The sequence below is a fragment of the Phalacrocorax carbo genome, chromosome 5 (assembly GCF_963921805.1).
Source record: "Phalacrocorax carbo chromosome 5, bPhaCar2.1, whole genome shotgun sequence".
NCBI classification, from domain to species: domain Eukaryota; kingdom Metazoa; phylum Chordata; class Aves; order Suliformes; family Phalacrocoracidae; genus Phalacrocorax; species Phalacrocorax carbo.
The window spans coordinates 2,996,052-3,022,821 of record NC_087517.1 but is presented as its reverse complement, the minus strand read 5'-3'; the positions used below and the strand labels follow the sequence as shown (position 1 = coordinate 3,022,821).

Below are 26,770 nucleotides of genomic sequence, written 5' to 3'. Positions count from 1 at the left end.
CATGAAACTTCAAGCATGCCATGGTTACAGTCAAACTCAGAATAAGTGGAAGCTCAAACTGTAACTGCCTGGGTGAAGGAGGATTTTTAATGGCATAAGCAATAAAAATCACTCTGAAATTTTAATGGTGGGTTTTTAATGAAAACTTTTGCTAAAATGTTGGGAGATCTCCTCACACAATTGCACTGAGACCTACCCAGCTTCTTTTTATTGCAATTATTATTACTTCTCTTTAAATTCTCTTGCTCAGCTCAAAATTGTTCCTCTGTTCAGGATGCTGAACATGCGTCTGCATTGTAGTTCTATGTCTAAATAGTGTCTGTTATATCACAGCAGTGTTTTGTCTGAGCTGTCTATACTCATGAAGAAGCATGAAAGGACAGAACCTTCACTTCTTACTATATCTGTGTAATGTTATTTTATTATTCTTATGCTATGATTTTTTTTGTTGTTTTTGACTATTTCTGGTCAAATTTTATTGTTTCAGGGGAACAAAACTTTCAAAAAAGAAAGAAAACCAGCATTTTTCCCAAGGCTGTCATTTTATCATGAATCTGGTTAATTTGCTCATGTTGGGGGAAAGTAGGACCTCATTCTGTAGTCCAGAAGCTTTATTTGCAGCTCTTGGCATAGACACGGCTGTCTGTAGAGCAGTCTGGGCTCTCCAGCGGATGGGCTCATCCCTTTGAATTTGCTAGCCATAGGCTAGCTCTGATGAAATGTAATTTCTTGTCAGGTTTTAAAGTAATTTAAACAAAACCTGTCAAATGTGATTGCAGATATGAATGAACATAGCTCTAGGAGCCACAGTATCTTCCTCATTAATATTAAACAAGAGAATGTGGAAACTGAGAAGAAACTCAGTGGAAAGCTTTACCTGGTAGACTTGGCTGGAAGTGAGAAGGTAATCTTTCCTTTTTCCTAAACTGCTGATTTATCCTGGTGGGATCACTGAACTGATCTTGTGAATGTCTGCCTGCGCAAACTAAGCCAGGTGGAGTTACAGAAGTTTTACGGAGGTCTGATCTCATGTTATTATTAGTGTGGCAGTCTTTATTTTTCTTTTTTAATGTGAAATGAGAAAAGGAACAGATCAAAACTGTTTATTGGTAGGAAATGCAAAACCCAAAACTCTGCAATATACCTTCATTTATAATGAAGTGAATTTGAACCAGCGTACTTATAAATAGCTTCGCATTCAGTTATGGGTATTTTAATATAATATAATTTTTGTGTAATTTGTCATATTAAACTGCTATTTTAATTTCCTTATATTCAGGTGTACTATTTCTATGTTTTCTGTAATTGTTTCGCATACTAGATCAATGAAATAACAGCAGTCAACGCAGTTATACAGCTGAAATCTGTTGAAGCTCCCTGAATGTCTGTCTTGATCGTAGTGACTATGTCTGCTTTCCAATATAGAAAAATACTAATCAGAAAAGGACTTGTATCTGTTTATTAAAAGAGTAATGGTCTAGAACAGTACTGCAGTGGAAAAAACATTGTTTCTCAGTTCTAATTCTAACATCTTTTGTAGTGTTCAAAGTTACTTCACCATAAGTGAACTAAATGAATTTTGCAGTGCTATGGATCCTTTATTCCAGCTGGATCCTTGGTAACTATTCTGCATGTCAGAATAATTAAATAATTACTCACAATGAAGCAGTGTCTCTCACTGTGGTCATAGATTTCTATTTCTTTATGAAAAAAAGAAGTTAAATGAAAGATTTTGATAGGCAGAGCACCCTTCAGAATGCTCGTTGGGACACACTAGTTGATAACCCATCATTACAATGCAGAAGCCATCCATCAGAGTAATTAATCATGTTAATTTCTATTATTGCATATAATACTAGAAGTGAAATTAAAACCTCCTAGTGGTGTTCAGAAAATGAGTGCCTAGTCAGGCTCTGCTCTCCTCTGAAAACTACATTTCTGTTGTTTGTTATGTTCATTTGGGCACTGTACAGAAAACCTGAAATCAGGGTTTCCTTGGCAGATTGTCTTCTTAAAAGACACTGTCGTGGTTCAGCCCCAGTTGGCAACTAAACACCGCGCAGCTGCTCGCTCACTCCCCCCACCCTTGTGGGATGGGGGAGAGAATCGGAAGAGCAAAAGCAAAGAAAAAAGACTTGTGGGTTGAGATAAGAACAGTTTAATAATTAAAATAAAATAATAATGACAATAATATGGATTATTATAATAATAACAATAATGATAATATAATAAAAAGGAAAACGGAAAAACGGAAAAAAACAAACCCACAAGCGACACAACCACTCACCACCCGCCGACCGATGCTGCCCATCCCCGAGCCGCGATTGCTGCCCCCCTCCCCCGGCCAGCCCCTCCCAGTAACACACTGGGCGTGGCGTTACATGATATGGAATATCCCTTTGGCCAGTTTGAATCCGCTCTCTTGGCTGTGCCCCCTCCCCTCCCGGCTCCTTGTGCCCCCGGCATGGGAAGCTGGAAAAGTCCTTGACTAGTACAAGCACTGCCCAGCAACAACTAAACCATCAGTGTGTATCAACATTAGTTTTCATGCTAAGCCCAAAGCACAGCACTGTGCCCCCTACGGTGAAGAAAATTAACTCTGTCCCAGCTAAAAGCACAACAGATACAATTATGTTTCCTTTTATGTCATGTGGCATTCATTTTTAGAGGAAAGTACAGACACTGTAGTTTCAGTGCAGAGGAGAAGATACAGCTCTATGCTACGTTTCTGTGTCTGTCCGTCGTACCCCCCCCCAAAAAAAAACAAAAAAAAAAAAAAGAAAAAAGACTATAAAACTGTGTTGCTGTCTAAGGGAGTGCTGGTCCCAGGCCACCAAGCTTCTTGACTGGGCCACTCTGGGATCCAGTTTGTGGGCCAGTGGGCCTTGCATGAGTGAGACGATGCCTTTTCTGTCCTGATATTCTTGGTCCATGCAAGCAAAACACAAAGCCAAGATACTCGTTTGGTGGCATATGCTGTGCCACTGAGCGTGCCCTGAGAATATACTGTGGTGTTCCCTATCTGTATGGACTGTCTTGTCTTGGAAATGGTCCCCAAGTGTCCTTGGGAGAGCATGGGCTCACCAGCTTTTCCCTTAAAGTAAGGATGAGCTTGCTCTTACACTGGAAGAAGGCAGCAGTCTTACCGGCTTCCACTAACAAAAACGTGCATATAAAATTCTCCTCCTTCATGCTGAGGATAAGCGTGCTTTGTTTTTCTTCCAAGAGCATCTTTAACTGTTGCACTATCTGCCACTGTAGCTGTATTTGTACAGAAGCTTGCTCATAGCTGAGCCTGACTGTTGCCTGCTCTCTTTGGTAGGTCAGCAAAACTGGAGCGGAGGGCGCTGTTCTTGATGAAGCTAAAAATATCAATAAGTCTTTGTCTGCTTTAGGCAATGTGATATCTGCCTTGGCAGAGGGAACTGTAAGTAATCCTGTTTTGTGTTGTTGAAGAATGGCTTTTTATTTATCTGTTTCTTCACCATGCACATAAAAAAATAAGCTAACATTTCAGTTCAGAAAGAAGAAGTTATTAGCTTTCCAACCACAAACCAGTGACACTTTTGCTCTTCTTCTAAAGATAAGAAACTAAATCTGCATGATTTCACTTGAGTGGTTATCCAATCTTGGCATAATCAAAACAATTACTCTTCAGGATTGTGTGTTTCAAATCCATTAAGCCTGTCATTGACGACTCACGTTCTCTCTCGTTATGAGACAATTTTAAAAAATTGTTCTTGTCTCTTACTTTCATTAGAAAACCCATGTTCCATACCGAGACAGCAAAATGACCCGAATACTTCAGGATTCCCTGGGTGGGAACTGCAGAACCACCATCGTGATATGCTGTTCTCCTTCTGTGTTCAACGAAGCAGAAACCAAGTCAACCCTGATGTTCGGACAGCGGTGAGTCCTACTTGGCATCAGGCTGGATGACACTTAGGCTCCTCCATGTGTTCTGAGCCAGCTGTGCCGAGGGGAGCGAGATGAGCAGATATTTTAAAATAGGGAGGTTGTGGTTTCTGGAGTTGTTCAGAAATAGTATCGGAGAACTTGAGAAAACTGTCACTTTATTCCCTGTGGTACCGGAAAAATGTTAATGTTGGCCAGCAGCTGCACTACTTTGAAGCTCTGATAATTTTTCCTGCAGAAAGTATAAAGCGTTATAGTAGTTCTTTGAAATTTTATGGGGAAGAGACTGGTAATGGGCAGCTTTCTGTTGGCTAACTCAGTGGAAAATGTTCAGTTTTGCTTTATCTGATACTGCTCTTGATGCTTTTAAGATGTGTCTTCTCCTTGAATGGCATCTTGGGGATTGTTGTTAGGGTTGCAAAAAATATTTTTTTAAACGTTAAGAAAAATGAAGACTCTGGACACAGTGTAATGCTGACAGCCTCGACAGATTACTGTGATAGCTCACAGACCTTTTTATGTGACTGAAGGACATTAACAATGTAGGAACAAGTCCTCAGAAACAAGCGAGGATAAAATAAATGTGGAAGTGTTGAGACAGAAGATTTCTTTTCCATATGTGTTCGTTGCCAATAGCCATATGAAATACATTTGGAAAGTTTGCAAAAATAGGTCAGGCTCATTACGTAATTACTGCTTTTGCTGCAATTGAGGAGAACTCTGATGCTTTGGATGACTGCTCACTGTTTCGTGTATGTTTATTTGTATCAAATCACAATGGAAAAAATACTAGCAAGCTATGAGTGTTTGAAATATAATATACTTAACAGTATGTACAATATAATATATTTCTGATTTTGATTTTTATTTTATTCTAAATGTCATTAAATTGGGTTGTTTTCCACCATGCATAATTTTTGCATCGAAGCCCACACTGTTAAGGAACATCTTATGTTGGAAAGTAAAACCACATATGAAAAATTAATCTGACAATCTTATATTAATTCATTGCCTGACTTTTATCCTTTAATGTGAACTTTCCTTAGATTTTAGTGAGGGATGATCCCTTAAGTGTGTTCGTATAAGAGTACGTAAAAACGCAGGATGGGCAGTGAAGGACAAGCGGATGCAGTTGGGTGCAGTCCCTCGTAAGGAACAACTGGGGCTTAGGGCTGCTGCTGCGGGTTAGGGCTGCGGGACAGTTCTGCAACACACTCCCCATCTGGCATTGCCAGAACCAGTATTAACTTGTCCTTGTCATCCGCTGCTGGGATTTGTGGAAGGTGGGGAGGGACCCATGTGCTGCAAGCCAGGGAGCTGCAGAAAGCACCTATTACTGTGATGTCCCCTTCCTATAGTGTGTCCTTCCTATAAGCTACTCACTTAAATAACAGCATGCGGGAAAAACTTCCCGAAAGGAACCTCACAGCTTGCTGCAGTAAGTTTTTATGGATAAGGACTATAAAAGGAGGAAGCGGTCATTAACATGTAGTGGTTTAAGGGTTGCTATGCAGTTTTAATTCACTGTTTTATGATGAACATGAGCTTAAGCTATTGAAGATAAAAGCTTCTACTGAAATCCCGTTTATTATAATGTCACGGAAATTTGAGTAAATGCAAATATTAAGATGCAGTGATTAAATAGCGTTAACAACTCTGAAGTATAGTGAGCTGTACAGTTTTTGTTGATGGTAAAAGTTTAAATGTTTTGCTAGTTCACAGTTTGAACCTCCCCACGTACAATTTTCTGACTGCAGGTGATTTCAGACGAGTGTGAGTCTCGCACCTGTGTAGAACAGAAGAGCGGTCCCAAAGTTCCTGCTCATTCATTCTGGCCGAGGCTCCAAGGCAGTAAAGCGTCCGAAGGGACATTTCATTTTAAGTAGATGAGTAGGTGCCGTGTTAGGTTTCAGTCTGCTTGCTGTTATGCTGAACCCTCTGTCTGCAGGTATGGTTTGAAGTAAAAAGAATTGTAAACAGGAAAATATAATAGTCCAGATTAAGAGGATTAAAAGGTAGTGTAGCTTTTAAAAAATTATTTTATTTTTATAATCTAGATTAAAAGGGGTTTGCTTTTCTTCAGTAATGTGTAACAGTGCTCCAGGATCTCTGGGAAGTTGTATGCTTGGGTACTTCAGGAAGTGTGTGTAGAGGAAGTCCAGTTTCCATGTTATTTCAGTTTACATTTCTCTTGGTTTTGTTTTTCTTGTCAGTAATTAGTAAAACTTACCTTTCTCTTTGGGGAAAATAATTTTCAAACCAATTCTGCACATCCTGACCAGCAGAGCTCAGAGTGATGTGACATGATGAGTGCTCTTCTATGAAGAGGAATGTTTTTAAGATCCTCCTTACTGAGGATGAGGATGTCAGCTGAAAGGACTGGGAAGATAGCTAAATACTTTCTGAGAGTGCTTGGCTGGGGTTTTTTGTAGGGTTTTTATTTGTTTGCTTAAGAGGTATAGAATTGAGCTGAAATAAAAAGGAATACGAGGAGGAGGACTGGTGATGCACTAGACCTGCAGAGCAGCACACATACTATACATACCCAGTGTTATTTGTCAGCATTTTGGACAGCAATGTTGCCATCTACGGGAAGTGGTTTCTTTTACGGGCTCTTTGGTTGTGGTGTTTCATTTTTCTGATGTGACAGTATTAAGGGCCTGAATAACATTAAAGGGAAGGTATATGAGTCATGGGTGATTACTGGTTCCTCCATTTTTCCTAGCAAAAAAGAATTATATCACCATTAAAAGTGTCAGGAGTAAAACCAATCTTCACAGGCCCACTTACGCTAATCAGCATGTGCTTGTGCTCCTCCGTTAGTAGTGAGCCAGTTTCTTCTCTTTCTGCTCCATCTTTTCTTGTGTTTTTATATAGTTTTTCACGTCAGTTGCTAGTAAGTACTTCATCCATCATCAGGGTAATGCAGTCAATACACTTTATGGTGTCGCTTTTTTTTCCACCCTGTACAGTTAAATGAGTGGAAACTTGAGCTTTTGGCAGAGACAATATGTGAAAGCTAATTGTTAGGTATTATTTTGAAAGTACAGGGTTATTTTAAAATATTTCTAAGGTAATAAAACTCCTGCTTGTCACATAGTGCAAATCACCAGAGCGCAATCAGGAGTATGGGGCACAGATATGGGTGTGTTTTCTTGCCGACAAAAGAAACTTTCAGGATTTTTAGTGATTGGCCACATTTAAAGGATGTTTTAGCATAATTAAGTGGAGCTGTGAAGAAAATAATTGAGATCACGTGCTTTCCCCAAAGGAGACTTAGCCAGAGCATCTATAGCCCATTCCTAGGCGTAGTTTCTTGCGTTGGTGTTTCAGCCTACACTTTTACAAACCGGTAGGAGGTTTGTCTGTTATTCCTTTACTTAGTCTCTATTTTGTTCCATAACGCTGGAGGCATTTGGAGAGCCTCGGTGTCTGAACAGTGAAGGGCAAAGATCCAAAGCTTTCTTAATTCATACTGATTTGTTTGGTTTTTCTTTTTAAATGTGGATTTGCTAGAGTAGGTGCTGTGCGTTTTTCTCCTGCTTGCTTTGCATTTGCTGTTGCAATTGTTGGGGTTCAGTTGGAGCTAAGCAGTTTCACAATAATAAAGTTGTGGTGGTGGTTGTTGGAAAGGTTTAAAATTTGTGATACTTCTGCCTAGAGAGGCAGTAACTCTTGAGCCTGCCTACAGTGGCACAGGCATGAGTTCAGGCTCCCTTCCCACTGACAGCCTTCCTCAGCCCAGCAGTAACCCAGTTACCTGGTGGTGACCAGTGGGCCTCATCCTTCCCTTCCTTCCACCCCCAAAAATGTGTTTGAAAGCACTCTTTGGCTTTCAGGAGGGATAAGCTTCCATATCTCTGGTTCACTGTGTTGACATCCTTCATGCTGTGATGCTTGAAACACGGCTGAATTTTGTTGGTGGAGTTTAAGCCCCAGCCACTGGCCGCCAGATTTTGACCTAGAAAAATTTCTGTTGAGGCTTCCTAGTAGTAATGGTACTGAGGGAGTGAGAGAAAATGGAATTGTGGCATTGCACTTCAGAAAATAAATTGCAAATGTTTAGTAGTTTCCCTTTGTGTTACGGAAAAATTTCTGAATCCTTACTGTTGTGTTGAGATAGAATTTGCAGAACAACTGACACCTGGTTTTGTTGCGCAGAGCTAAGACGATTAAGAACACGGTCTCTGTAAATCTGGAGCTGACTGCAGAGGAGTGGAAGAAAAAGTATGAGAAGGAGAAGGACAAAAACAAGAGTCTAAAGAATGTTATCCAGCATCTAGAGCTGGAACTGAACAGGTGGAGAAATGGTACGTACCAGAAAATGGGAAGGGGTACATGTCTTTATATGTTTAAGTTATGTATGTATGTTTAAGCCTTGCCTTAAATCACAAGAATCATTCTAATTCTAAGCTCACGATTCAGAGTTGTAGCTCATGCTTCATAATAATAACTGAAAGGTGAAGAAGCAAAAACCAGGGAAACCAGCACCAGCCATTTACAAAAGGTACCATTGGAAGTGCCAAAACTAGTGTGATATCAGATGTAGAGGATACAGAAAGGTGTGAACGATTTTAAATAATGTTAGTATTATTAATGAAGTAAACGTAAAATGTCATTATGTTTGGGGTTCTTTTAAAAGAACTCTGCTCCTCAGGCATGAGAATCAGTTCCGTTATAGTTTAAGGTAACTAGATCTTGGTGGTTTGTTGTTTCTTTTTTAATAATTGAGTTTAACATTAGAATAATTAGTCCTTTAGTACAATGATTAGGAGTGTCATTTGATTAGAAGACTCACCACTTGTCTTCTGTGGCTTCTAAGTGAAATGTGTTGAGAACAGCCAATTTTCTGTTTAGAAACACAGGGAATTGCTGTTCAGGGTAGGTTGTAAAATCACGTGTAGGATGGTAAAGCAGGAAGAATATTTTTATGCGTACATACAAATTAGCGAATTTTTATTTAATCTGGAACATTGACAAATAATTTTAGCAAGCCATCCTTTTAGTTTTTTATTCCCTGTATTAAAAAAAAAAATCAAGCCCCAAATTCCAAAGCAACAAACAGGCTCCCAACCTAAAGGAACTAATCCTGCATCCCCCCTGTACCTTGAAATCCCAGCAAACCACCAACAGCAAAATACTACTTCTTTGGAGTAATTTTTATTTTCTAAATTGCTTGACATCCAGGTCCTATGTGTTGATGTGTCTCCCAGTTCAATAGTATGTAACTCTTGCAAATATGAAGTATCTAAAGTGAGAACAAATCTGTGATTGATCTGGACAGGCTGGATCAATGGGCTGAGGCCAGCTGTGTGAGGTTTAACAAGGCCCAGGGCCGGGTCCTGCCCTTGGGTCACACCAGCCCCAGGCAACGCTGCAGGCCTGGGGCAGAGGGGCTGGGAAGTGCCCGGCGGAGAAGGCCCTGGGGGGGCTGGCTGACAGCCGGCTGGGCACGAGCCAGCAGTGCCCAGGTGGCCAAGGAGGCCACCAGCCCCCGGGCTTGTGTCAGCACTGGTGTGGCCAGCAGGGGCCGGGCAGGGATGGGGCCCCTGTGCTCGGCCCTGGGGAGGCCCCACCTCGAATGCTGGGCTCAGGCTTGGGCCCCTCAGGACAAGAAGGGCCTGGAGGGGCTGGAGCGTGTCCAGAGAAGGGCAGCGGGGCTGGGGCAGGGTCTGGAGCACAAGTGTGCTGGGGGGCGGCTGAGGGGGCTGGGGGGGTTTAGCCTGGAGAAGAGGGGGCTGAGGGGAGCCCTTCTCGCTCTCTGCAGCTGCCTGAGAGGGGCTGGAGTGGGGGGGGGGCTGGTCTCTGCTCCCAAGTCACCAGTGACAGGACGAGAGGAAATGGCCTCAAGCTGTGTTGGGTGAGGTTTAGGTTGGGCGTGAGGGAAAATGTCTTCACTGAAAAGGGAGGTCAGGCATTGGCACAGGCTGCCCTGGGAAGTGGTTGAGTCACTATCCCTGGAGGTATTTATGTTGACACAGTACTTACGGACATGGTTTAGTGGTGGACTTGGTAGGGCTAGGCTTACGGTTGGACTTGATGATCGTAAAGTTCTTTTCCATATACAATTCTGTGATTTAATTATTAGTCACAACTTGTTTTGCACAGTCAAGTCTGGCTTTGAACATCCTGGGTGAAATCTCTACTTAAAATTGCTTCCCTCTTTCAGGTCCCTGTGCTGTTTACTTGCCTTTCAGATGAGATCGTTACCTAATGATTGCGCTCCGTGCCTTTCTCTGGAGACTTCAGCACAGGGAATATTTCCCTTATCAGCATAGCGCAATTGCTATGGAGACGGTCGGTCTGCTGGTGTTGAGGAGTGCTGGGGATTTATAACCCGCTGATATTCTATGTGTTTCATTCTGTGTTTGCTAAATGTGATGACTTTAATTTCCTTCTCATTCTAGATTTTTTTTTTCAGAAAACCCTGTATAGATCCTTTCTATATGCCACATAAAGAAGCCTTCTAACAGGCTGTCTCTATTGTTTTGTCTAAATATACACATCTCCTCTTCCCCACCGTCTGTCCTGATTTTCTCATTGGCATCACCCAGCGATACATTCAAAATACTATTGATTTCTTGTCTGACCTTCTGAAATAGCATCATTTGGGAGGATATTGTGTCAAAGGAGGCTCTTTACAAATGAAAGTGTCGCAGAAATTACATCTTGAATATGAAATACCTAAATATTCCATTGGTATAGCTTATTGTATAAATTTAGAAAAAAATATACAAAACGAAACTGTAGCAGAAAATGGGTGGACCCAGTTCTGACGGAGGCAGGATTTCAGCAGCCCTGTATCCAAGTGCACAATTTGGTCTGTGTTTGACAGGCAGGAGGTTGTTCTCATCCAAGCTTCTCTGTCAAATTTAGGCTCCCCTCCTCCTTTCACCTGTGGCAGTCTGCCATACAGAGCTTCTGAGTTAAGTGAAATACCACAATGAAATGAAAATCCCAAGACTCATTTTGGGAGGCTCCTGATGGATTCTCCGCAGCCTGAGGAGCGTTGCCGTCTGTGCAAGGTCCCACGGTCTGACTGAGCCCACTTTTCCCAGTCTGCTCCAGTGGCATGCAACAATGAAAAATCATTTTACAATCTTCTCATTAATAATATAAAATGTCATGAAGCCATTAGCAATAGGGCAAAAAAGTATTTTGAGTGTAGTACTTTTCTAGAGGTTATGGTGCTTGATTTCAATTTATTCTTTTTTCATTCTTTAAGCTTGAAAAAATTATCTCTCCTTCAGTTGGTTGTACGCTTTCATACCCTGTTTTGTTTTGAGGCCTGAATTAGGCTGCGTTTTGGGGTTTTGATGTTTACTGTTTACTGGTTTCCCTGCCAGTAAGATACATAGTGCCTACACTATTTTGGCAAGAGGAATGGCTAGTAAAGCTTCATGGGTCTCAAATATTGCAGCTTTTCATAGAAATGGAAGAAACCTGTTTGTGCAGAAGGGTTGGATGCAATCTTCTTGTACCATGAGCAAGCATGCAGCATTCAGCGACTCGCAGGGTCTCTCACCAGACTTGAATGAGAGTAGATTCAATTTCTGGCACGAGCGCCTTGCCTGTCCCACTTCACTGAACTGCAGCAGGCTTGTAATTACAATGCATCGATGTTACTGAAGAAAATATTCTTCAGATAAAATGATTTTGAAAGAAAATGTATAGGGAGAACATCCTATCTGGTATGCATAGGCAATGTCTGAAAATTGGTCTATGCTCTTCAATTTTAGATGTGACAAGGCAGAAGGTGAATATCGTTTTAAATGCAGCTGTCTTGCTTGTTGCCCTGATGCTCTAGCAGTTCATTATGAGGGAGGGAGAGTTGATAAGGCAGGTGGGAATCTGGAGAGGAAGAGACATTTAATTGCCAGTGGGTTTAGGCGGAAAGTAGGAATTTTTTTCTCCTTATTTACACCTCTGTTAATCCAAGGAGCTAATCCCATCTATGGAGGGCTTGAGTGAAAGGGGAGCCAGGAGTTCAGTGCTTTTAATGGCAGCCATTCGAACTGGTGCTGCATTTTGCGTGTTTGTGTTTCTAGCCGTGGAGAATGAGCAGCCCTCCTTCCACACCTAGCTTGGCCTGTCATTTGTATGCATGGCGGTTGCCCGTCTTGCACAGCTGGATACGGCCTTTCTTTCCTTTGCTGAGTCCCTCTTGACAACTGCGAAGGACCATCCCAGGATGTCCTTGGTTTGGGGCAACCCTCTTTCTTAGATTGTAATGACCATGGATTATGTGCCTGCAGGAGAAGCTGTGCCTGAAGATGAACAGATCAGTGCAAAGGACCAGAAGAACCTGGAGCCTTGTGATAACACCCCGATTATTGACAACATCACACCGGTTGTTGCCAGTATCTCGACAGAGGAGAAGCAGAAATATGATGAGGAGATTGCCAGTCTCTACAGACAGCTGGACGATAAGGTGTGAACATTTGGTTTGACCCCATTCTCTGGCCGTAAATGGAAAACTAAGCCAAAATGGGTCGTTGTCTCTGTACTTCTTGGGCACCGTGAACTGGAAAATGTCCCAAAGTTCAAAACACTGTCACTGCATAAAACCAGATCTTGTCCGATCATGTCAGCTACCTGCTTCTGTTCCCTCTGTGGATAGTGTTTGTTGGCATTCTCCACGAAATCGCTGTTTGCCTTTCATTTTCAGGACTCGATACAGGCTTTTCAGCCCTCCTTCAGTGAATTTTGTAAATACTGTACTGCCTCAGCAAACTGTAACATCATCTCAGGGTCACAGGAGAAAAAGGAAGAAAGGGAGCCTATATCTTAATATTTTCTAATAGATTTTTTTATACTAGAATTTTAAGGAAAATATATAACCACCCCTTGGGTCTCTCTTGTTCATGTGGTTCTAGCTGTCAACACTGCTTGGACTGCAGGTGGCTTTTTTTTTCTTTTTTAATTTATTTGCACAGCTTGAAATACATCATTTGCACTTAAAGCTATCGGCAATAAATTTACTGAGCACTTGCCATTAATAGCTGTGGCTTGTGTGAAGATAAGAAGTGGCAGGGGGAAAGGCAGACTAAAACCAATTGCTGTTATGGATGAGAACGCCTTAAAAGGCTATCTAGCCAGAGTTTTCAGGATAGCTTTAATCTTGAATCAGAACTTCATTTTGACTCTCAATTGTAATTAGCAAGAAAATATCAGAAAAAAAGCCCATTGTTTTCTTGTGCATTAATATTAAAGTTTGGCTGTTTCTGAATACCGAGGGAGGGAGCAGATAGCTGTGTTTAAGCCTTAGCTCTGAGGTGCATGAGGTCTCTCTGCACACTCCGGCTGCACACAGCAGTATGTTGATGGCATTCAAAATAACAGTTAAGGTCTTGAAGACATTACAGGGTTTTTTTGTGATGGAGAATACATTCCTGGTAGCAGTCTGTAGCTCTTATGTGTTGATTAGAAAAAGAAAAAAAGTCAGTCATTCTTTTCTTTCCCTCATCAAAAGCAGCAAAGCCCACTGAATTATTCTTGAGGGAACTGGTAGCAGGTTTGAGTTTTGCCCTAGGAAACATAGGAAGCATATTTGGTGCATTGCTGCAGTACCACAAGAAATGAGAAGGTATTTGATTCCCCAAACCAAACCAAAATATCACCATTTATTCATAGTTACAGTGTAGACCATTCTTATGTTATATCTGCGACTATTTTAATTTTAGCAAATGATTTGATATATTTTACCTGATAGCTTTATTTTCTATCAGAGATCAATTTATTAGCATGCTTGCCAGTGAAACACAAAACATCTATTGACTCTGATAGGGTAAAAAAGCAACCATTTCTCTGGTGAGTTCCTTTAGAGAAGGATATCCATCACAGGAACAGAGATAGACTCGGTCAGGGACTGAGCTTGGTGTGCCTTGTACGGCATTCTGGAGGAAGCACTCATACAGTGGAGTCCATCATCATTTCTCTTCTGTATTTAAGATCAGTTCCTACGCATAAAGGTGCTGTCTTAACAAGGAGGTTGAAATGCCAGTAAAATGGGATGCCTGGCTGTGCGTTACGTGGTAGTATTTTCTTCAAGGTCTGCGATGGAATAGGGAAATACAAATTCTGCAGTTCAAGGGTCCGGGTTCTGTGTTGTGGTTTGAGCTTCCTCTTTCATTACTGCGTGTCTGCATTGCTTGTACTGTGTAGCTCTGTGTACATGTATTTTTCTTTCCTCTCATACCACTCAAACGTGCACAAGTTTTGCTATGGCATTATATTCCTTCTTTTCTAGAAAGGTGAAATAAAAGTGACCAAACAAGAACTGTGAAAAGAAACTAAAAATCTCCAACCCTATTTCATTGCAGGATGATGAAATCAACCAGCAGAGCCAGTTGGCTGAAAAACTAAAGCAACAAATGTTGGATCAAGAGGAGGTAAAAAACCTAAACAACTCAAAAAACCCCTTACATTTTGCTTATGAGACCTTTCTTGAGTAATTCTGTCACAGTTGTTGGCTAGATATGTTTATATTAACTGGCTAAAATTCAGTAGGTAAGAAAAACCTGTGTGACAGCTAGGTTTAAACTTCAAATTTCATAATATCCTCAGAAGAGCATTAAGCCTTGATGACTCCTTAAAATAGCATACCATCCTGCTGGGAAGTGATGCTGGAGATACCAAGGTAGGAGCGTGGTCGGTATTTTTCACTTCAAATGTATTTTTCACTATGTCTGTATCTTTTCAGGATGGGCTGTAGGTAGTTAACAGATCTCCTAGTTTGACAGTATAGAAATTACTCACAGAAATAAATTACTGACGTTCATTATTTTGGCATGGGCAATTAGAGGCAGTACTGAGAGAAAACCATGAGACTGAAAAATTGATTATTGGTTCTGCCACAGATTTGCTTTGAAATCTTAGATTACTCACTTTAAACATTTTATATTATCGTTTCTGTTTGTAAAATGAATGTTGGTTTTAAGACAGGAAATATGATCACTAAATGTAGAATCAAGTCATTTCCTTATCTTTCATTTGTTTATGAGAGGTTTTGAAGATACAGAATCTGGCAAGAACACCAAATTACCAAGTTCCCCAAATGTGGCTGTGATATTCCTTAGAAGGTGGTTTTATGCTGGTTTTCAGACTGCGGGAAGCTGGAGGAGGTCCATTCAGACCAAGAACAAAACCCTGGTGTGGGAGTTCACCCATCATTAGTGTTCTGAAACGTTGGTCTGTCTTTGCAGGAACACTGCCGTGATTCCCTAGGGGCGTGCCTCTCCCAGCTGCCCAAGCCACTTCACCTGGAGTACAGCATTATGCTGGCTGCTTTTTTCTGGGGGTGTGAAACCTCTCTTGTAATTGAAAAATGATTCTGTGCATGCCTTAATCCTTCATCAAGCCCTCAGAAAGGGTTTCCAAGGCTTGGCTCCTTAGCAGGGAGAGAACAATGTATGAAAACATCTATCTATCGCTCATGACTTACCTGCCACCTTTGGGGTCTTATCCTCACAGAAGGAATTACCACCTTTATCTTACTCCACGATTAAGCTCTTCATTCACTTGCCACAACTTTCTTTTGATTGCTCTGTATTATCCGCTACCCATGTCTGTGCTATACAAACGTAAAAGAATTTTATGCATTTTAGCAACATTTTCTGATGTGTGTTATTTGTGCCGTCTCACTTCTCCCATCTTTCTAACATCAACGTTCTCGTCCAAAGCTTCTTTTTCCCTCTCATTTTTTCTTGAGTCTTATTTTTTGGGTGATGTGCATTCCCTTCTTTGTGTTAGGTATTTGGGGGCATGCTGTACACTGGCTTATTCCCCATGCTCTTTGTGTTCCATACTCAATATTACATCTGGAAGATGAATCAAGTTTTCAGTGGCTTCTAATCCTTGCCTTACAGAGCACTTTTTCCCTTTTTTTTTTGTACATGTTCTAGTCTAGCTTTGCTGACTTATGGAATTCTCTGCAGCTGATGTTACACCACTTGTTCAGCAGGTCTAGCTGGTTCATCTGATAAGCTTGTCCATCTCTTAACTTTGAAAGCTAATGCGATATTTTTGTTTTCTTCTTTAAGGGAATTGAATTAATTTTTCAAGATTTTGTCTTCTACATGTAAGCTTGACCTGCGCTGCGGGAGCGATCTACCTGTTCTGTCTTAGAGCCTGTGATTAGCTCGTTGATAGATGTGCTGCAGAGCAGCTGCCTCACTCTGCTTCCCCCTAATTAACCAGAGTACTTTTTTCTGCTTGATTAAGCTAGCAGGTTAATTATAAGGCCTGCCACAGATGGCATTGTGCTGATACGGGTATCTTTTGGTACTTTTTTGCCACTGGCTGTTTCTTTGGGGGGGATTCTAAATCTTCCACCCTTACATCTAACATGCTGTGAACAGATGTGCAAAGTGCTGCAGCCATTGTCTCCTTCCCTTTGTTTACATCTGATTGGAATAATGTGTTATTAATAGCCTTTTAAAATCTTGGTATATTTTTTCCACATTATATCAAGAATCTTCTGGGGAGCTGTGTTTATGCTCTAGGTGATATACAACACTTCCCTTTACTTGAAGTCACAGTAATATTCACACAGAAATTTTCTTAAGTAAATGTAAATAATAGTTCCATCTGTGTTTAGTGGAAAGATTATTTTAAGCTATTTTGTTGTTTAAATATTTACATGCCATCTGGCTTTGGCAATTCAGTGGGTTTTTCCATAACGTGAGTGCACTTCTGAGGCTGCAGCATTACCAGCGAGATAAATTTCCCTTACATCTGAATCCTCTCTTTGCCACTTTGGGCATGTGCCAGTGTCTGAAGCTGCCTGCTTGGTTTCCTATTTCCCATTAGGACTCTGAGCCAAAAAAGCACAGTGTTTTCTCTGACATTTCTCCTTTTAGGTGGTCTGTTTTAGAGAGATGGTTCTGTTTAGCTTAGGGTCTCACGCTCGACTTCTTCATGGCCTGGGAGGCAGTGGGCAGTGGTGGGACAGGTCAGAAGTCCACCCAACACGCTTTGGTAGTGCAGATTTTGTTCTGCCATCCCAGAAAGACGGAGTACAGCAATATTATACTAATCCATGGACAGGAAGGCTTGGAAATAAGTGAGTTTTGTGAATAAGCGTTCAACCTCTGTTGTTAGGATGATCTGTGGGTGTGAATGCCTTCCTGTATCTCATGCACTAAATTTTATGTGTTATTGCTCTGTATTTTATGTTTTTATGCTATGCAAGGGCTGAATTTGTTATTATTCTCAAAAGTACATTATTAACAGTAGATGTTAGGTGGCACCTTTTATTTATTTTCACATCACTCTGCAGCATATTACTGCTGTTGAGTCTGGATTTGTGCTAAGAACCCGATAGCTGTGACATTTGAATGAAGAAGGAGGGATGTGAGGGCAAGGGAGAGGACCATGCAACTGACCTCTTACAGTCAGCACCGTCACTGAAACTTCAGCATCTCTCCTAGTAGCATGCAAAGAGTAAATTTAGTAAGTTTTACAAATTGGAAGTACTCACCAGTATGTGTGAAGTCTGTTTGTCTGAGCAGCTAGTCTGTCTTTGGCATCATGCTTCAGATGATAACTAAGGATAATCATCATAGGCTTGCTTACCAAAATATCCCTCTTATGCCACAAGATCTTTGAGGCTGCCTCAGAGAGCCTTTTTACTTGGTTCAGTTCAAAGCTGTGATTCTGTGTCTAAACATTTTACTTTGTGGGATTTTTTTGGTCCTAGCTGCAGCCTTGGATTGAAGGCAGAAAATTTATTTGGAGCTATGATACTGTTTAAAATAAGTTTCTCTGCCTCAGTCTTGTGCCGTAATAGGATTTGATTAAGATTTTTCTTTTCGTTGATGTTCAGAGCCTTTTTTTTTTGCTTCCTTCAAATATATTTATGCTGAAACTGATGCGATTTCTGGTAGAGTAGCAGGATTTCTTCTCTCCTGCTTTCTCTCTCTCACACACGCTTGTGTGCTCATGTTTTCTTTCTTTCTCTCTTTGTCTGTCCTTGCCCTTTTCAGTTTTGTCTTTGAGTTCTTGGGTGACTTAACGCTTCTGTGATATCTGGTTTCCAGCTTTTGGCCTCCACTAGGAGAGATTATGAGAAGATTCAAGAGGAGCTGACCCGTCTTCAGATTGAGAACGAAGCAGCTAAAGATGAAGTGAAAGAGGTCCTTCAAGCCCTGGAAGAATTAGCTGTCAATTATGACCAGAAATCCCAGGAAGTGGAGGACAAAACAAGAGCCAATGAGCAGCTGGCTGACGAGCTGGCACAGAAGAGTGTAAGAGCAAGCGGTTTATAGTGCTGGCTCCATCCTTGCCCCCTAACTCTGCACCTCACCTAAAGGTTTCCATAGGGGTTCCCAGATAACTGCTACCCTGTGCCTTTTCAGGAATCTTTCAGATACTGCTGCCAAGTATGTTGTTACGTAGTTTAAAAATGGGAGTAGCAGGGAAGCTGTTAAAAGATCCGTACTTGCTGATGCTACCCTCTCTCGTCTATCTTAATAAAAAGATAAAATTAAGGTATTTCAGGAACTGCTCTATGGAAGCCGATGGCAGATTGTGGCTCTTTTGAAACCTCTGTATTTTGCACACCATAGAGACAACCGAACTGAATGTGAGAACTGGGCAGTCTGTGTTTTGGTTATTTAAAAACTGTATTATGCCAAGAAAGATGTGAAAATCTGCTTTATGCAAATTGCAGCATTTTGTGTTTTTCTGGACTCTGCGCTGTGGAGCTGGAATTTTGTACAGAGTCAGGAGATCTCAAGGAAGGAATCAGAAAAAAATCAGCTTTTTCAGCTGCTGTGTACTGTTCTTAAGGAAAAAAAGTCTGATCTGAGAAAAATCAAGATTGGCATACTAGCTTAATACATCCTTGTTCCTTAATTCATTACATGAACTGAGGAAGCTGTTGTTAACAGGTCTGTTTTCATGGAAGACTTTGTTATCTACTTCAGTAAAAGAGATTACTATGAAATCCATTTGAAAAAAAAAGTTTTAAATACTTCTATACCTGATTCTCTGTGATAAACCTTCTTTGACATGTATTATGCAAATAAGATTCTTACAGGATTTACTATGTTTAATAGATGTAAAGTAGCCTTGTTAGCACGTGAGTTGTGAAAGTGGATTATGGCAAGGTAGAATTGTCAGCGTCAGTACATTGATCCAGTAGGCATGTTCAGGAAAATACAAGACAATGCCAGGTAACCTAGATATCAGAGAAGAAGTGATCCCCACTCTGCAGAGGGGAGGTAACTTTTGCTTTTAAACCTTTTCAGAGTGTCCTGACAGCAACCCAGAGGGAGCTGGGCCAGTTGCAGGAGCTCAGTAACCATCAGAAGAAGAGAGCTACAGAAATCTTGAACTTACTGCTTAAGGACCTGGGAGAGATTGGAGGAATCATTGGTACTAATGATGTTAAAACGGTAAGTTGGCTATCTTTACTGCTTGCCCCCACTCCTCCCACAGTATAAAAATACTTGACGTAGAATATGTCCTTTTCCCAGGACACTGCTGTTTAAATCCTGGCTAGAGCACAGAGTATAAAATACTGAAGAGATCTTTGTCTGGGCCAGATCTGGGCAGTGTCAGTGCACACAATTACCACTTTTATTCCCAGCTCAGTGTTTGGGCCCAGACTAATGCAGCCTGTCTGTGTGTTGATGCATTTATTAATGGGGGGACTGAGTTCCCCCCAAAACAATAGACATATAGCCCTACTCCTTCGTGAGCTGGCATGATCCAGTACTGCCAGAAGCTGAAGAATCTTCAGTGGTGAGATCTGGCTTCTGGGTGGCTACCTCTGTGTTTGAAGTGTGTCCTAAAATTGTTGTGTAGCTGAAGGTGAAGAGTTCTCAAAGCCAGACGTCTGTACTGACGGTTGTCCAGGGCACCCGAATAAAAAGATCTGCACAGAAACTGTATTCTGTATTCTGATGTTTATTACCTTTCATCAGTGGCTTGCTTTATCAAAGAGCCCACGCTTTTGTGTCTGTTTCTGAACACAAGATGCTTTAAAATTACTGATTGCCAGCACTGGTAAATTTGTGCTAGATACCACATAAATAATTACATGACAGTGAGACCAGCTTAACTTTTGTGTATTGACTAATAACCTTTATAGAGGAAAAATATCAGAGGATCATTTTCCTCTGAAATAAGAAGGTAAGAATGGGAGTGAAGGTGGTTGAAGCAGCAGAAACCTCGGTATCTGAACATGCCTGGAGATGGTGCAAATTTTATCCAGCTTTCCTTTGAAGTTTGCCTTCCGTCTGGCTCTTGGGTTTACGTGTATGGTAGAGAAGGTAGCTACTCATTTCTCCTGTTGTAGATGAGCAAAATGCTAAGCCTTAGAGAAGATATTTGTGTGGTCATTGCTAAATGGCAGATCTCTGATGGATACTTCTAATGGCCTAGAAAATCTTCCTGGTGATGTTAATGCCATCTTGTCTGTCCATTTAAAACCATGTGAAAAAGAGCAAGTGCTAAAACTGGAAAAGAAATTAATTTCCAAGATATATGGGAATTCCTTGCAATGGACTCCATTTTCTTGCTTTTAGTTCACTTTTCAGTATTTGAGCAATGAACTTTCCTGAACATTCAAAGCTAAAAGTGAATACGTGTGGCTGGAGTGCTTTGAATTGGCTCTGAGAGTTGTTGATGTCCTGCTAAAGCCCCTTAGATCAACAGATGCTCCAGCCTGCTCTTAATGCAGAGGGCATGATCCCTGTTGTCTGATGAGGTTATGCAGATGCCAGGACCACAAGGCCAGGCTTTGCTAGACGCTACAGCAACCTCTGGTGGCCATTGTAGTAGTAACTATAAGAGGAAATCTTTGAAAATGGAGACAGAGGCTGTGTGATACAAATTTTTATAGGAATTAAGATGTCAGCATTTTACAGGACAGCTGTCAGTGTAAATAAGGCCAGATTGAGAAGCTTTTAGAAGAATAACTTCAAATTTGTTGGCAATCAGCAGCTTCTCAAAGTGTGTCTAATTTCAGACCAGACTGAGAGTTTTGGAAGCAGCCGCATGTTTTAGGCTGTTGGGAGAAGACACAGTACATGTTACCTTCCCCTTGGCGGTGCTGGGAGAAAGGCAAAAAGCAGATGAAGTTGCCAGCCATATGCTCGCTCAAGGAGAACCTTCATAGCTCGTCAGTGGGCCACATGAATTAAGTAGATGAAGAAAAGTCATGAAGAGAAAGACATACAAATAAAAAGCACCATGTTAAACCAGGGAAGGAAATGATGTATAAATAGAATGATACTAATATTTAGAGATGAGAGCGATTACTTTTCTCTTGCCAGATGAGATTTCCAGACCCATGTCTGTCTTACTGAAGAAGCACAACCCTTTGAGGGGGGACTTCTTTAAGGAGTACTTTGAAAATGCTATTCAGCTTTTAGCAGTTTGAAAGAAGGAAAATTTTCTGTGCTGGTGACATGAGAAGGTTTCTCCAGAATATACTCTTGCCATGGTGGTGGGCTTGATTATTTGAGGTGTTGAACCACTAAACTGATGAAGCACATTGAGCACAAGCCTTAATTTCTCACTTTTGAAGCCTATCAGTGAAGATTGTAAGAGGGAGTGGTATAACATGTTTAAAGGTGACCTGAAGGTCTGTGGGTACTCTGTGAGGGCTGCTGTGCTTTCACAGAGGCTTCCTACCTCTAGACAAGAGTTTCTCACAGCAGGAAGACTGCTTTGCATTGACTTACCTGTTAGAACCACACCTTCAAGATTGCAATCGTCTGTGTGTTTAGTTAGCAGATGTGAACGGGGTGATTGAGGAGGAGTTCACCATGGCACGGCTTTACATCAGCAAGATGAAGTCTGAGGTGAAGTCTCTGGTGAACCGCAGCAAGCAGTTGGAGAGTGCCCAGATAGACTCCAACAGGAAGATGAATGCCAGCGAGAGGGAGCTTGCAGCTTGCCAGCTCCTCATTTCACAAGTACGTTTGCTCCGTCCTTGTTCCTTTGCAGCAAGGCTTGATGGCTTTGTCAGCCTCCTTCCTCGTCAAATGTGTGTGCTAAGAGTGAGAAATGAGACTTAAGGGAGCAGAGCGGTGTTTCTCTTGTCTGCTTTGTTGTTTTTTCTCTCTTTTCCCATTCCTCCCCCTCAATGGTTTTCAGCACATTCTGTGGCAAGGTTGTGTCCTGCTGTAGATCACGAAATGTATTCTATGGCATAATACTGAAAATCCTCCGCAGAGTGATTTCCTCAGCATGAATTTGTATCTGGTACCTTCACTGTAAAAGCAACCTGAGAAAGGAAGCAGTGATTATATGGTTCCCTAGCAAAAGATTTGGAGACTACCCCGTATCTGTTCTGTTAGTATGCGACCAAGATAACTAGGCAGCGATACATAAAATAATACATTATGGAAAACATTACTATATCAGATAGAAAGCTAGATGGTAGGAGGGTTTCACGGGGGTGGCAGTTTGAAGCAGTGATGCTTGCTGCAGGAGAGGGGATTAACTGCTTTGACATGCTCAACTGCTTTGAAGTGGACGCATGGAGGGGAGGAGACAATACAATTTACTGTATTTCATTTGCTACCAGTTTAAGAAAACCTGGAACAAGGACAGCCTCTTGTCCTGCAGCAGAATGCCTTTATTAAGTTCTACTTACTAAAGCTGTAGCTGGAAGCATACTTCTTAGTATTACAGGGAGGCTGGATTCCTGAGGGTATTGGCTGTCCAGAAATGTTAAGTAAAAACTGTAGAATCATAGAATCATCAAGGTTGGAAAAGACCTGTAGGATCAACAAGTCCAACTGCCAACCCAACACTATCATGTCTCCCAAACCATGCCCTGAAGTGCTGCACCTACCCATCTTTTAAATACCCCCAGGGATGGTGACTCCCCCACCTCTCTGGGCAGCCTGCGACAGTGCCTGATCACTCTGTCAGTGAAGAAATTTTTTCTAATATCCAACCTAAACCTCCCCTGATGCAGCTTGAAGCTGTTTCCTCTCGTGGTATCACTAGTGACCTGGGAGAAGAGACCAACCCCCACCTCACTACAGCCTCCTTTCAGGTAGTTGTAGAGATACTTTTCATCCTGTCTTAAAGTAGACCCTGGGCTGGCACAGCCACTGAAGGAAGTCATCCTGCCAGCCTGTGCTGCACCCTTTCCTTGGGAACTTGCATTAGTAAAGCAGATTAAGGCTTGATTTGCAAAGCAGCTGTTCACAAAGCCAGCTTCTGCTGGCAAGAGAGGAGCGGGAACACAGAGCTGGGTATAAAGGTCTCAGCAGCGGTTGGTGGGACAGTCTCTTTCAGCCGTGGTGTTGGCTTATGCTGACCCAGGGAAGCAGTGAGCGGAAGGCAGCCTGGCTGCCTCTGTGGGGTTGGTGTTTGTCCTCTTACACTGTGGTCACACAGGAATCGCAGAGCTATTCAGTACTCAGAGCTTGTCGCCAGCATGACCTGACTGTTGTCCTCAGTACCTAACTACAGACAAGAGACTGGAGGTTTAGGATTTGAAAGGTTTATCCAAGTACTGTATGTTCATGTGGTAAAGAAACCAAGCAGAAACACTCTTAAGTGGGTGACCACCTTGCTTTGGCATTTTGGAGGTTCTGCAAGTAGGTGCATATCGAGGCCTGTCTGTGGGAGGAAGCTGGACTCTGTTATGCTCAACATCTTGTTACTGGGCAAATGTACCTTATCTGTAAAGCTACTAAGTTAAAAAAGAAAAGCAAAGCTGCAAGGCAGGTCAGAAAGAGTTCAGAGAGAGCAAGCCTCAGTCCTGAGGCCTTGCAAACTCAGTACAAAGCTGGTGGCCTGATACAGTGCCATATCACAGGGCTACACAATTACGGCTGATCCATAAAATGGTGTGTCACCGCTGCGTGCTGTACCAACAGTCTCCGTTTTGGAGCCAGAACATTTGGAGCCAAGTTGGGAGCTGACTAAATTTCTTGTCAGGTTGAGGCATCTGTTGGAGGATTTATTGCCCAAAGCATGCAACTGGGGTGTGCGTCCTTCCCTTCCTGGAGACCTTGGTGCCAGGAGGGTCTGAACTATTTTAATTCCTGCTAAGGATTACTCCTCTCTGTCTGATCTTTACAGTAGCACCAACCCAGAGGTCTCAATACCCTCTCTGCCAGGGTGAACTTTAAAAACAGTGAACCACAAATGCTTCAGCAGCCTTATTAATAGGATGTAATAATTCCCAGAAGGCATCTTAATTTTACCCCCAGATTAGAACATTTTAATTTAATTTTTGATATTTTCAATACATGCTTTGGTCTTCTCTATTTAAACATAAACCCTTCTAGCTCAGAAGGATGTTAGCAAGAAACAAATTGTCACGATGGCTGATGAAAGTTGATCTGAGCTTCTGCAGGTGGAAGCGTCCAGGAAGCCACCTCAGAAGCCCAGTATTCAGCTGGGTTTAGAAAGCTGCTGCTGTTTGTTTAATGCCAAATCATGACCTTCCCATGACGTTTTGGAATTACCATCTGCACTATTCAGTATGTGTTTTGGGGTACTAAGTGTGACCTTTAAAAACACCATCTGCTTTGGTCCGTTAGCTCCTTCTGAGATCTTTTGCTGTATTTTCTCCTAGCCATCAGCTCTGGATGTGGAGAGCTTTCCAATTTTCGTCCTGTATGTAGGAAAGTACCTGAATTCCTAGGTAACAAGCTGTGGTACTCACATCTCTTTGCTATTCCCCATGTCTTTAAAGCATGAAGCAAAGATCAAGTCCCTTACAGACTACATGCAAAATATGGAGCAGAAGCGGAGGCAGCTGGAAGAGTCACAGGACTCTCTCAATGAAGAACTTGCCAAGTTACGTGCTCAAGGTACAGCATTGGGTCTTGTGGTCATCATTTCTTTTACAAACTGGATCTTAGAAAATGCAGTATTGGCTGAAGTGTCATGTAGACTAGTCCTACAACATCTATTGTCTGCTTACTATTTTCTGGTGAAGACATAAAATTGTGATTCAGAACATTTTACACATTGCACTTCCTTGTAGTACATTACGCTTCAGATAAAACCAGAACTACCCCAGTCCTTTCACAAAATACAGAGAAACTTATTTTTCCAAAGAATCAAAAACTATGAAGAGCTTCACCTTGTGCTTTAATGATGTGAGAAATAAAAAACCCAACCCAAATAGTTTAGCCAAACAGCACCAGTCAATCTTGCTAAATCTCTGTTCTGTAAAATTCTTAGATATCTAATTTCAGTTGTCCCTCTGGCAAATGCCCTGTCTCATTCAAAAGGATGCTGCTTCCCTTAGGATTGAGTAAAAGGTGTGTCTTTCCTAGCTCCTCTATAGGATTCAGCTGACTTCATTTTAAGAATTGGGTTGTTTTTTTTCCCCCTTCTGATTTAATGAGGAAAAAGCTATATCAAAAGCAGCTCTTCTGGCATTGCTAAGCTCCTGTTTGACACATAATTACAATGTGACCTAGTAGCCCTTGGATTTCTGCACAAGGGGATCTTCTCTCACTCCAGGAGCAGCAGGTGGTGATAAGATTCTTTTTTTTTTTTTTTTTAACATCTTCTGTAGTTCTTAGAATAGAGTTTTTATTCCATTTCCTGATCTTCCTACCCTGCTCATAAGAAATGACCCAGTTCTGGAGGCCACCATTTCCCAGCAGATAATGAAAGGGGATGAGGAGGACTGTGATATGCAGGGTTATAAGGAGACAAGGGTAGGTTGGAAAGGTGCTGGGTGGGCTGAAAACGACACGGGCTGTTAGTAAAGGAAAAGGGGGTTTGGGCAGTATGGTCACAGCTTGGGTACTGCAAGCGATGGCTGTTTCGGCCCCTCCAAAGCTGTCTCCCCTGATCCCACTACCCCCTGCAAAAAGAGGAACTGTTTTTTCTTTTTAAATAGCCGGACGTAGCACGTCCTGGAACTGTGGTTAATTCTCAGCTGTTTCTAACTTTAAACAGAAAAAATGCACGAAGTCAGTTTCAAGGATAAGGAGAAGGAGCATCTGACCCGGCTTCAGGACGCAGAGGAGATGAAGGTAGTATGGCGTGTGGCAATTTTAGAGGGCATTTCTCAGTGAGATTTTTTGTTAAGCTGATAATTAGGGTGTAATTTTGTCTTCCTGTACACAGCGTGTGCTTTTAGAAAACACTTTCAGCCTCTGTTGGAATTGCCAGCTTCTGTTAGAAAACCTGACCTTATGTCAGTGAGTGATCTTTGCAGTTTGAAACTGGAGACCTTGCTAATGTTGAGGATGTTGACCAGATCATAAAAAAAAGTAAGTTGTAGCCTAAATATCTGAGGTGACCAGTCTGTAAGGTGAGCCGGCATCAAAGAGTAGAGAGGTTCAGGGGACTGTGGTTGATGAATCGGACATGCCCAGGTTCCTCAAATCTCATGAACGGAGAACTGAAATACAAGAACCTGTATATTGCATCCGTAGTTGAGAACAGTTTTGTTATGTATGACTGAAAAATGATATTGATTCACCTCTGCGTTACTCTAATTCTTTGCCAGTGGAGCTCTGCTGAAAGTCAATTTGCTAAGTAGTGAATCAGGCTCCTGGGGTTAATGTAGTTTAGGTACTAAAATTTTATAAACAAAGAGGCCAGACCACTCTCTCAAATCATTTGGCAAGAACTCGGACTATCGCCTAGAAATAATAATGAAATATAAATCTATTTTGTGGTATTTTCTTCTTCCTTTGGAATGCAAAGAAGTGTTAGGCAATAATGTGCGAGTTGTGTTTCTGGTGGAGTTGCAAATGGCATAAAAGAAAAAAGATAATTTTACAAGGATCGAGATAGAGGTTTGTCAGCTTCAGAACTTTTGCCTCCATTATAAAAAGTTAAAGTTATTAAAACCGTTGTACAGTTATTCCTTACAGTTGGAAGAAAAAAGCAAATCTTTTATTAGCCG

General features: G+C 41.6%; 2 protein-coding genes across 6 annotated transcripts in view; one reads left to right on the top strand and one right to left on the bottom strand.

The window, feature by feature from the left end:
• ORC4 (origin recognition complex subunit 4) overlaps positions 1-26,770 on the bottom strand; it is a 445,415-nt gene that overhangs the window by 299,177 nt on the left and 119,468 nt on the right. The gene's annotated exons all lie outside the window — the stretch shown is intronic.
• KIF5C (kinesin family member 5C) overlaps positions 1-26,770 on the top strand; it is an 88,936-nt gene that overhangs the window by 42,613 nt on the left and 19,553 nt on the right. For all 5 annotated transcript variants that reach the window (XM_064450962.1, XM_064450961.1, XM_064450964.1 and 2 more), the window contains exons 8-18: positions 780-904; positions 3,323-3,427; positions 3,761-3,909; positions 8,077-8,225; positions 12,171-12,346; positions 14,238-14,306; positions 17,955-18,161; positions 19,167-19,313; positions 21,654-21,842; positions 24,590-24,707; positions 25,813-25,889. In XM_064450962.1, coding sequence (XP_064307032.1) covers positions 780-904; positions 3,323-3,427; positions 3,761-3,909; positions 8,077-8,225; positions 12,171-12,346; positions 14,238-14,306; positions 17,955-18,161; positions 19,167-19,313; positions 21,654-21,842; positions 24,590-24,707; positions 25,813-25,889 — 1,511 coding nt within the window. The remainder of the gene's footprint in view (positions 1-779; positions 905-3,322; positions 3,428-3,760; positions 3,910-8,076; positions 8,226-12,170; positions 12,347-14,237; positions 14,307-17,954; positions 18,162-19,166; positions 19,314-21,653; positions 21,843-24,589; positions 24,708-25,812; positions 25,890-26,770) is intronic.